The sequence below is a fragment of the Fundulus heteroclitus genome, unplaced genomic scaffold (assembly GCF_011125445.2).
Source record: "Fundulus heteroclitus isolate FHET01 unplaced genomic scaffold, MU-UCD_Fhet_4.1 scaffold_91, whole genome shotgun sequence".
Lineage (NCBI taxonomy): Eukaryota > Metazoa > Chordata > Actinopteri > Cyprinodontiformes > Fundulidae > Fundulus > Fundulus heteroclitus.
In genome coordinates this window covers 836,493-847,745 of record NW_023397373.1, presented here as the reverse complement: position 1 = coordinate 847,745, position 11,253 = coordinate 836,493, and the positions used below count along the sequence as shown (strand labels likewise).

General features: G+C 48.7%; 2 protein-coding genes and 1 long non-coding RNA gene across 3 annotated transcripts; 1 reads left to right on the top strand and 2 right to left on the bottom strand.

Annotated features, from left to right (window-relative positions):
- Window positions 1–555: 555 nt before the first annotated feature.
- On the bottom strand, window positions 556–3,934 carry LOC118562404. Its single transcript, XM_036134778.1, has one exon. It carries the CDS (start codon window positions 3,924–3,926, stop codon window positions 672–674), a length of 3,255 nt encoding a protein of 1,084 aa, XP_035990671.1. The 5' UTR covers window positions 3,927–3,934; the 3' UTR covers window positions 556–671.
- A 330-nt stretch (window positions 3,935–4,264) lies between these two features.
- LOC118562423 lies at window positions 4,265–7,123 on the bottom strand. Its single transcript, XM_036134796.1, is given in 3 exon segments — window positions 4,265–4,325; window positions 4,327–6,941; window positions 7,109–7,123. Coding segments are annotated over 3 exon segments (2,691 nt in total).
- A 2,582-nt stretch (window positions 7,124–9,705) lies between these two features.
- On the top strand, window positions 9,706–11,245 carry LOC118562421. Its single transcript, XR_004930612.1, has 3 exons — window positions 9,706–9,743; window positions 10,145–10,337; window positions 11,207–11,245. It is a non-coding gene; the product is annotated as an uncharacterized LOC118562421 (long non-coding RNA).
- Window positions 11,246–11,253: the final 8 nt, after the last annotated feature.

Below are 11,253 nucleotides of genomic sequence, written 5' to 3'. Positions count from 1 at the left end.
AAGCAGAGAAAACTACATTAAACACCAAAAACAAACAAAATGGTCTTAAATTACTGGATAGACATGATTTATGGGAGAGGGGGGTAAAATATTATACAGTAATTTTGGTTTTGCTATGATTTTGTAATGTATTTGATTCTAAGATGCGTTATTAGGGTTTTTGTTGATTTTTTTTTCTCCAGATGGCCGTTTATATTATATCATTTTTAAATGTTGTTATGAGCACCTTTGCTCTCACTTGTCTGTATATAGTTTTGATACTATGTAGATAAGTGCTGTAGTCTGTAGATCAGTGTCTGTATATATATATATTTTATATATATATATATATATATATATATATATATATATATATATATATATATATTGGAAGAAAGAGTGATTTATGTGTGTATAATTTGTGTGTATATTAGATTAATATGTAACTGCAAAATATGTAAGTGCGTGTACATTTTTCATTCAGTTTGACTTCAGTTTAAATAGTTTTGGTTCTGAATGAATATGTGTAATCTGTCTGAAAGGTCACGATCACTGTGATCATGTGATTACTATACAAGATACACCTCATGGATGCACTGGGACGCATCATCAGTGATGTATCCTGGGGTCATTGGGTGTTTCGGGTCTCGCAACATCATACACCCTCACCCAGGCGACCCAGCCGGGGGTGATCAGGCCCCGACTTGCGTCCCAGTAGCTGCCCACGGATCTGCCCTCCTTATCCAAAGCCACCTAGTGGCCTTTTCAGCGGCTTCACTTGCGGATTTGATGGCCCTCTTCTTAGACGCTCCTACGATGCCCAGGCGGCTGAGGACCTTGCACAGGGACCTCCCTGCAAAACCCCTGCAGCCTACCTCTATAGGCTCATAGAATGTCTTCCAGCCTGCCCCCCTGCACTCCTCCACCAGTTCCTGGTATTTAGCTCTCTTCCTCTCATTGGCTTCCTCAATGTTTTCTTCCCAGGGCACTGTCAGTTCCAGTATGATCAGATGTTTTGATGACTGAGAGGTCATGATCATATCTGGGCGGAGGGTTGTTGTTGCGATGTGCTGGGGGAACCTTAGTTGTTTACCCAGGTCGACCTGCAGCTGCCAGTCAGATGCTGTGTAAAGCAGGCCTATTGTAGCCCGTTGGTTTGCTCTGGGTTTTTCTCCAGCTCTGACAAAGGAGATTGCCTTCTTTGGAGCCTGTTGTTTGTTGCTGGAGTTGATGGCTGAGGCTACGCTCTCAGCGACTGCCTTGAGCACCTGGTCATGGCGCCAGCGATAGCGACCATCAGCCAGAGCCTTCGGGCAGCCGCTAAGGAGGTGTTCTAAAGAGCCTCTACCAGAGCATAGCGGGCAGGAAGGGGTCTCACTTTTTCCCCACACATGGAGGTTTGCTGGGCTTGGCAGGGCATCGTAGACAGCCTGGACCAGGAAGCGAACCCGCTGGAAATCTGGCTGCAAGATGTTTGTCCAGGTAATCCTTCGCTGTAAAGCGCTCTCCCACCTTGTCCAGGCCCCCTGTTGCCGTAGTCCTACGGCCCTACTCACACGCTCTTCCTCCACACCTGCTCTGACTTCCTCCTGGATCAGGTGGTGCCTTTCCTTCCTTCGTGACTGGCTTATGAGGGTCTTTGGGAAGTATCCCAGGCCTGCTCTGCCTGTTGCCACAGTTCCCACTAGTGCCTTCTGTCGAAGGCGCGACTCTGCCAGCTCCAACGCTTCCCTGGCCTTCCACTTCCTTCCTGTTCTCACCTCTATGCCAGCTGCTGAAACTTTGCCGTCCTTCGAGTCCCTGTACTGCAGCGCTTCTCTGGTGCGTGCCACCATGAATTCTTCTGTGAGGCCACTGAGAGGAAGCTGCAGGATGTTACTCGTCCCATACAGGGCAGCGCTGGTGAGGCTGCGAGGAAGTCCCAGCCACTTTCGAAGAAAGCTGCTGATCTTCCTCTCTAGGGACTCCACTGCTGTCATTGGGACTGCATAAATCAGCAGAGGCCAGAGGATGCGGGGCAGGATTGAGTGCTGGTAGATCCAGGCTTTAAACCTACCGGGTAGGCCAGACTTGTCTACCTTGGTAAGCCAGGCTCCAAGTTCCAAGCTGGCCTTCTGGATGGCTACTGAGTCCTTCAGGGTGGAGTCGAAGAGTTTCCCCAAGCTCTTCACGGGTTGCTCTGTGATGGTTGGGATGACAGTTCCTGAGATGGAGAACCGGAACTTGTCCATCACCTTCCCCTTCTTCAGGACCATGGATCTTGACTTGGAGGGGTTAAAACTCATCCTTGCCCAGGAGATAAGCTTTTCGAGGCCATGCAGGATCCACCTGCACCCTGGTACTGACGCAGTAGTTACGGTCAGGTCATCCATGTAGGCTCTGATGGGAGGCTGTCGCACACCTGACTTGGTCAGGGGCCCTCTACATTCCACCTCAGCTGACTTTACCACCATGTTCATGGCTAAAGAGAAGAGGACAACAGAGATGGTGCAGCCTGTAATTATCCCCTTCCCAATACGATGCCAGTCCGAAGTCTCTGACCCAGAAGTAACTCTCATCCTGAAATCATTGTAGTAATCCAGGATCAGGTCCTTGATCTTACTGGGAACATGGTGGAGGTGGAGAGCAAGCTCAACCAACTTGTGTGGTATGGACCCATAGGCGTTGGCCAGGTCCAACCACAACACAGCTAGGTCGCCTTTATTCTCATGGGCCTCTCTGATGAGTTGTGTGACGACCCCAGTGTGTTCCAAGCAGCCAGGAGTCGAGATCCCTCCCTTCTGTACAGATGGGTCAATGTAGCTGTTCTTGAGGAGGAACTCTGTCAGTCTTCTTGAGACGATGCTGAAGAACACCTTCCCTTCCACGCTCAACAGTGAGATGGATCTAAACTGACTGATGTCTTGTGAGTTCTCCTCTTTGGGGATCCAAACTCCTTCAGCATGCCTCCACTGGTTGGCCACTTTTCCCCTTCTCCAGATCACCTTCATGATCCTCCACAGGTGCCGACGAATCCCTGGGCAACGCTTGTAGACCAGGTAAGGGGTTCCACTGGGGCCTGGTGCTGATGCAGAGCGGGCTGCCTTGACGACCTCCTCAACCTCCTTTAGGCTTGGCTCCTTCAGGTTGAACTCCGTTGTAGGGGGATCTGGGCTGATTAGAGCTTTGTTAGGCTCCAGCTCCTGGTCTCTCAACGGATCACTCACAGTGTCCTGGAGGAACTGATTTACTTGCTCTATGGAGCACTCAAGCCGGCCACTGCGCTTGTCCCCAAGGAGTCGTTTGGTAAAGCCAAAGGGATTGGCGATGAAAGCTGCTCGCTTCCTTGCCCTCTCTCTACCCCTTCTCCGATGCCACTCTGCTCTACGAAGCGTCATCAGCTTCTTGCACAGGATGTTCTTCAGTTCCGCCAAGGGTTGTTTCTCCTCCTCCGTAGCAGCCTTGTACTGCTTCTTCAGGGTGCGAAGCTCCTGGCGTAGATGGTGTATCCGGGTGGCTCTGCGGCTCATTGTGTAGGGAGTGGATTTCGATTTTCCTTTGTCCACCTGTCCAAATCTTTCCCGGGCGTAGCTGACAATGACAGTGGTCATCGATGTAAGGCGGCTGTCCACGTCTCCTTTGGCTGTGGCCTGGATGATGTTGGACACATCCTCATCGAACTGCTGCCACTCGCTCCTCCTGCTGGCTGGGGGCCACTTAATCCGCTGCTGTGGAATTACTCTGCTAGGGTTGAGAGTCTGAGGTACGTGGAGGGACTGGGCTCTGTGGGTTGCCTCCTGGCCGGGCTCCTCCTGCGTCTCACCAGGTACAAGACCTGAGCGTTGTACCTCATTGTCTCTGTCCAGGCATTTCATTTTAGCCTGATGGATCTTCAGGCCTCGGTGGTTCTTGCACAGCTTTCCGCAAATGCATGTCACATTCGTCGTTTGTCCGTTTGCCTGGGTCATCACCGTGTGGTCCGTCCGGTTGGAGATCTCATCCTCCCCCCCTCTCGGGATCTCCTGGGGGTATCTTACTGTAGGGCTTTCCGTAGCTTGATTTGGGTTCTCTCTCGCGAAAGATACAGGTTGGGATGCTACCCCAACCTGCCCCGAGTGCCGTCTTTCCGTGCTGTCCACTGTCTCTCCAGTAGTCGGCCAAACTCTTCTTGGCTGTCACCTAGTCTATTCCTAGGAGTCACTGGCTGTGCCAGATGATAACTATACAAGATACACCTCATGGATGCACTGGGACGCATCATCAGTGATGTATCCTGGGGTCATTGGGTGTTTCGGGTCTCGCAACATCATACACCCTCACCCAGGCGACCCAGCCGGGGGTGATCAGGCCCCGACTTGCGTCCCAGTAGCTGCCCACGGATCTGCCCTCCTTATCCAAAGCCACCTAGTGGCCTTTTCAGCGGCTTCACTTGCGGATTTGATGGCCCTCTTCTTAGACGCTCCTACGATGCCCAGGCGGCTGAGGACCTTGCACAGGGACCTCCCTGCAAAACCCCTGCAGCCTACCTCTATAGGCTCATAGAATGTCTTCCAGCCTGCCCCCCTGCACTCCTCCACCAGTTCCTGGTATTTAGCTCTCTTCCTCTCATTGGCTTCCTCAATGTTTTCTTCCCAGGGCACTGTCAGTTCCAGTATGATCAGATGTTTTGATGACTGAGAGGTCATGATCATATCTGGGCGGAGGGTTGTTGTTGCGATGTGCTGGGGGAACCTTAGTTGTTTACCCAGGTCGACCTGCAGCTGCCAGTCAGATGCTGTGTAAAGCAGGCCTATTGTAGCCCGTTGGTTTGCTCTGGGTTTTTCTCCAGCTCTGACAAAGGAGATTGCCTTCTTTGGAGCCTGTTGTTTGTTGCTGGAGTTGATGGCTGAGGCTACGCTCTCAGCGACTGCCTTGAGCACCTGGTCATGGCGCCAGCGATAGCGACCATCAGCCAGAGCCTTCGGGCAGCCGCTAAGGAGGTGTTCTAAAGAGCCTCTACCAGAGCATAGCGGGCAGGAAGGGGTCTCACTTTTTCCCCACACATGGAGGTTTGCTGGGCTTGGCAGGGCATCGTAGACAGCCTGGACCAGGAAGCGAACCCGCTGGAAATCTGGCTGCAAGATGTTTGTCCAGGTAATCCTTCGCTGTAAAGCGCTCTCCCACCTTGTCCAGGCCCCCTGTTGCCGTAGTCCTACGGCCCTACTCACACGCTCTTCCTCCACACCTGCTCTGACTTCCTCCTGGATCAGGTGGTGCCTTTCCTTCCTTCGTGACTGGCTTATGAGGGTCTTTGGGAAGTATCCCAGGCCTGCTCTGCCTGTTGCCACAGTTCCCACTAGTGCCTTCTGTCGAAGGCGCGACTCTGCCAGCTCCAACGCTTCCCTGGCCTTCCACTTCCTTCCTGTTCTCACCTCTATGCCAGCTGCTGAAACTTTGCCGTCCTTCGAGTCCCTGTACTGCAGCGCTTCTCTGGTGCGTGCCACCATGAATTCTTCTGTGAGGCCACTGAGAGGAAGCTGCAGGATGTTACTCGTCCCATACAGGGCAGCGCTGGTGAGGCTGCGAGGAAGTCCCAGCCACTTTCGAAGAAAGCTGCTGATCTTCCTCTCTAGGGACTCCACTGCTGTCATTGGGACTGCATAAATCAGCAGAGGCCAGAGGATGCGGGGCAGGATTGAGTGCTGGTAGATCCAGGCTTTAAACCTACCGGGTAGGCCAGACTTGTCTACCTTGGTAAGCCAGGCTCCAAGTTCCAAGCTGGCCTTCTGGATGGCTACTGAGTCCTTCAGGGTGGAGTCGAAGAGTTTCCCCAAGCTCTTCACGGGTTGCTCTGTGATGGTTGGGATGACAGTTCCTGAGATGGAGAACCGGAACTTGTCCATCACCTTCCCCTTCTTCAGGACCATGGATCTTGACTTGGAGGGGTTAAAACTCATCCTTGTCCAGGAGATAAGCTTTTCGAGGCCATGCAGGATCCACCTGCACCCTGGTACTGACGCAGTAGTTACGGTCAGGTCATCCATGTAGGCTCTGATGGGAGGCTGTCGCACACCTGACTTGGTCAGGGGCCCTCTACATTCCACCTCAGCTGACTTTACCACCATGTTCATGGCTAAAGAGAAGAGGACAACAGAGATGGTGCAGCCTGTAATTATCCCCTTCCCAATACGATGCCAGTCCGAAGTCTCTGACCCAGAAGTAACTCTCATCCTGAAATCATTGTAGTAATCCAGGATCAGGTCCTTGATCTTACTGGGAACATGGTGGAGGTGGAGAGCAAGCTCAACCAACTTGTGTGGTATGGACCCATAGGCGTTGGCCAGGTCCAACCACAACACAGCTAGGTCGCCTTTATTCTCATGGGCCTCTCTGATGAGTTGTGTGACGACCCCAGTGTGTTCCAAGCAGCCAGGAGTCGAGATCCCTCCCTTCTGTACAGATGGGTCAATGTAGCTGTTCTTGAGGAGGAACTCTGTCAGTCTTCTTGAGACGATGCTGAAGAACACCTTCCCTTCCACGCTCAACAGTGAGATGGATCTAAACTGACTGATGTCTTGTGAGTTCTCCTCTTTGGGGATCCAAACTCCTTCAGCATGCCTCCACTGGTTGGCCACTTTTCCCCTTCTCCAGATCACCTTCATGATCCTCCACAGGTGCCGACGAATCCCTGGGCAACGCTTGTAGACCAGGTAAGGGGTTCCACTGGGGCCTGGTGCTGATGCAGAGCGGGCTGCCTTGACGACCTCCTCAACCTCCTTTAGGCTTGGCTCCTTCAGGTTGAACTCCGTTGTAGGGGGATCTGGGCTGATTAGAGCTTTGTTAGGCTCCAGCTCCTGGTCTCTCAACGGATCACTCACAGTGTCCTGGAGGAACTGATTTACTTGCTCTATGGAGCACTCAAGCCGGCCACTGCGCTTGTCCCCAAGGAGTCGTTTGGTAAAGCCAAAGGGATTGGCGATGAAAGCTGCTCGCTTCCTTGCCCTCTCTCTGATTCACTGATTAAAATTAGATCTGAGCTGCCTCCTGTTCATTTTGATAGCAGCTGTCTGATCTGTGGTCTGACCCAAGATGGCCGCCCTGTAGGCACGTCAGCCTAGCGGCCGGCAGCGTCCAATGGGTCGTCTACTTATATTATGTCTATGGTCCAAACCATCAGAGAAACCATCTGATTTCCTGTAAATGGGTCTGGGAGGGGCAGGCTAAGCACTTACTGGTTCTCCTGTTTCCTCGTAGCAGGAAGAGAAGCTCAGGCTCCATTTAGTCTCTGAAGAACAAAAAGAAGAAACTGTCAGAATTAAAGGTAAAATCATTTTATTCTAAATTTCTCCCTTCTTTGACTCTTAAGGTGCATTTCTTCAGTTCACTTCTAGCCCTGCTGTAGGCCAGTCTGTCTCCTGATCTGCATCCACACTGCAGGTCATGCTCTGTGGATACAGGAACCGCGCTTCCTGCCTTCAGCCTGCATCGTCCACACATGGTTTCTGTTTAGGAAAAACTCTGACTGTCTCTGTGGGTAGGACTGCATCAGTGCAGAAGTGACTATAGGACAACACAGATGATGGGAAGTCTTCCAGATCAGCGTCCTCTGTGGACACTTTCCAGTCCCTGTGTTCAATACAGGCCTGTAATCATTTCTGTTTCTGTCAGAGTTGGACCTGGTCTGCTAAATAAAATCTTAAGCAAAAGTCAGCAGAAAATGTGGAGGAACTGATAAAAAAGAGGTTTTTAGATATATTTGGAGGCTATGATCTCATATGGAAATCTAAAGATTCTTAGTGTTAGAAGAACTCTGGAAACTTTTTGTTTCCATCTGTGGAGTGAAACTGTGGATGAGACTCAGTGTAGAAATGTCCAGCATTTCTATATTTAGCTAAAACTGTGTTTAATTAAGGAGGCCCTGACTAATTTATGGCTCATGTGTTTCAGTCCGTTGTATATAATAAATGAGAACGATGTTTGTTTAGCTGTGTATATATTCATGTGTATGTTTGTATGTATAGCCTCTATTCTATTGCCACTGAAAAGCCTGGAGCTTTCAGATCCCTGGTAGCTTTTCCATTCACATTTACCAACTAATTTCACTTTCTGGGGCTTTGGTCCCTCAGCTGACCCAGTACTCGGGGCTTGTTGAGGGAACGGGGTTGGCTGGAGCCAGAAAAACCGTCCACCACAAGGGGGGAGTAAGGAGCAGGAGTTGACTAGTTTACAAAGCTATGGATTTTCTATCCTTAATTTATGAAAAATGTAGTTTACCACACATGGTAAACCCGCATAAGTTGGTACACTGTGAACTGTTTTACTATTTGCTAACCACAGATGGGCGTCCTGTGGTCAGTAGCCTTTTTCTGGCACCGCCCGGGGCAGCATTTTTTTCACTGACCCATAGGGGCAGCAGAAGTAGTTAAAGAAGAGAATAATACTAATCTGTGCCACGTAGTGGTTTCCATCATCTATTATATCACTTTTCTGAGTAACTGGCGCCCCTTGCAGCTGCAGGCGCCCTGCTTGCAGTGAGAAGAGGCTGCAGTCCTGCACAGAGGCTGACAGGCTGGAGGCTAAAGAGACGAGGAAAGGCCCTGAGGAGGTTCACCAGTGGCTCTCTGAAACGGACCGGGCCATGGGGCTGCAGGCCACCCACTCTACAGTGCAGATTAATGGTCTGAGTGAATTAATGCTGCTTTTCCAGTGGTACCAACTTTGAGCTAAAGTCAGTCACACCAGGGAATGGGAGGAGTCTCTGTTTCAGGCCCAACCGGTCGCTGGTCAAACTGTTTTTCTTTCTAGCCAATGATAAAACGCAGCTGTGGTGATGAACGGGTGAGAAGAAATAATTACTGTTATTAATTAAAATGGATGTCAGTTATCCTTACAACTTCCTCAGACATCATCACCCGTTTTACATAACTGGACTTTACTAAATGGAAACATGAAAACTCAAAGCCCCACACTTTGGTTTCCTGGGTTAACCCAAAGTCTGGGGCTTGTAATGGAAAAGGGTCTTAAGTGTGAAAAATGATAGAAAGCCACTGGTAACTTCATAAAGAATCAGTTTTGCCATAAGTTATAGAGAAGGTTTATTATTTAATGTTTTGATCATGCTTGAAATAAACTAATAAATGTGCAGTCGATGGCCTGACTGGCCTTAGGGTCCGTCTACAAAGTGCAACACAACGCTCAGTTTTACTGAATGTGGCATAATTTAGTAATGTTTTAATTTCTAAATAAAATGACCTCTGATGTCATTCTGTTTCATTTAGCCTGCAGTTCTGAGTCAGATTCACTGATTGATCTCTTCCAAACCTTGTTGAGCTAAGGAGAGCCTCCATCCTGCTCAGGGAAACAGCTGTTTCTCCAGGTTTCCCTGCAGGGAGCCCGCTTGGTTCCTTATCTTATCCTGGAAGCTGCTTAGTGGAGCTTTAAATGAAGCAGACTCCTGCTCAGCAGCACACGTGGCCACAGAAGCTGACAGCTTGGTTGTCATGAACAAAAGAGTCAAGTTATGTTAAAGTTGGCAATTAGAAAGTTGTGGCACAAAGAAAACGTCAGATGTATAAAACCGTACGTAGGTAAATCCAGATGGAGTAAACTTTCTGCTTTACAGGACTTTTATTGGACCTGAACCACTGGGAACTGACTGGTTCTGGTTTCTCTCTCAGGCTGACTGAAGTCCAGGAGATGGAGAACAGAGCAGAACCTCCAGGATCCAGCTGTCCGTCTATCAGGTGTGATGGGTCCAAAGGAAAACCTCCAGACTTCAGTGAAGAACCTGGACCCTCAGACTCAGAGTAAGAACCCAGTTTCTAACTGATCCTTGTGATTCCACAGAGATATGAAACATAATATTTACTTAGTCTTCAGTTTATAAAGTGAAAGTAAATTAGTTTAGAACTTTAACTTAAAGCTCCATAATCATCAGCTGTTAGTCAATAAACCAGTAGTATTCACTGCAGAAATATTGGGCCTGGTTATACACACATGTACAATGGTCTTAGTCACATTGGCTGTAGGGGGAATTGTTGGCATGTAAATGTGTAAATATATGTTTAGAAGCAGATTCATTCATTTGTTTAAAAATGGACCTTAGAGTTTTATAAACTCGTAAGTAAAGCATGAATCAGGAAGACCATTTATGTTAAGATCTAAAGGAAGGAGAAGGGGTGTGATTACTTTTGTTTTACTTCTTCAGACCAGGACCTGGACTGCTGGCAGCCAATCAGAGCAGCTGTGCTCCAAGTGAGACTGAACATCTCCAATCAGAACTTCCTTCTATCGTCTCTGTTGGACTAATTCCTCGTCTCTAGTTGGCATTTGGGAATCTCAGTGTTTAAAGTCTTTCTGGGATCGATTATTTCCCCTGAATCTCTGGATTTCCAGCTGCTGTAAATATAACGTCTGTGTTCAACCCAACAACCTATTGGGTTTGCTTTGAAGTGCTTCTGTTTTCAGCCCTTTGTGCTAAATGCATTAAAACTGAACATCTCCTTAAAGCTGCAGCTCATTGTGATGGAAACAAAAAGGTGGAAAAAATGACCTGTTGCTCTGCTGCTTTACAGAAAGAGGAAAGGAAAGTCTGAGAGACAGAAACCTTTATTTCCTCTGACAATAGATCCCAGATTACAGCAGATATATTTGTAGAAACATGGGATATTTCTATCTGCTGTTTACTTCTAAAGCACCAAATCAGTCCCATGTCATTTCTAATCTGTAATTATTCTCTAAAAACATCCAATCCAGTCTCTGAGGGAGAAAAGCATCTGAAATGTGAACACTACCTGATCCAAGGAGCTGTTTCTCTGGCAGATTAGAGCATTGCCTCGAGATTTCCTTTATTAAGGCTGAAAATGCTGCCAGGAACCATTTTCTGTCTCTCTGCCTCTTCTGTAGCTGCTGTGTTTGTGGGAGAAGGTCAGATAGAAACAGAGAAACGAGGACAATGGTGACCTGATGCTAAAGAGTTCATGTTGCTGAAAGCTGCTGCATGTTTCTCTCAGCATTTATTCATCTGATCTGCTTTGTGAATCAGATCCTGAATGTGAACAGATACTGGCCACAAAGCAGAGGCACAACTCTGCTGTCTGACCATCTAACAAGGTTCTGCTTCTAAGGATGGATCCCATTGGTTAGCATCACATCATGTGAACCAAGAGACCTTCTAATGATGACAACTCCTGATGTTCCAGATGTTTCTGCTCCAACTTCATCACTAAATCAGGTTTTTCCTTCAGTTGTCTCTTCTCTGTTCCAGCAGATGTTGGTCTGCAGGAGGTTCTAGAGGAACATAAGATCAGTCTAAGG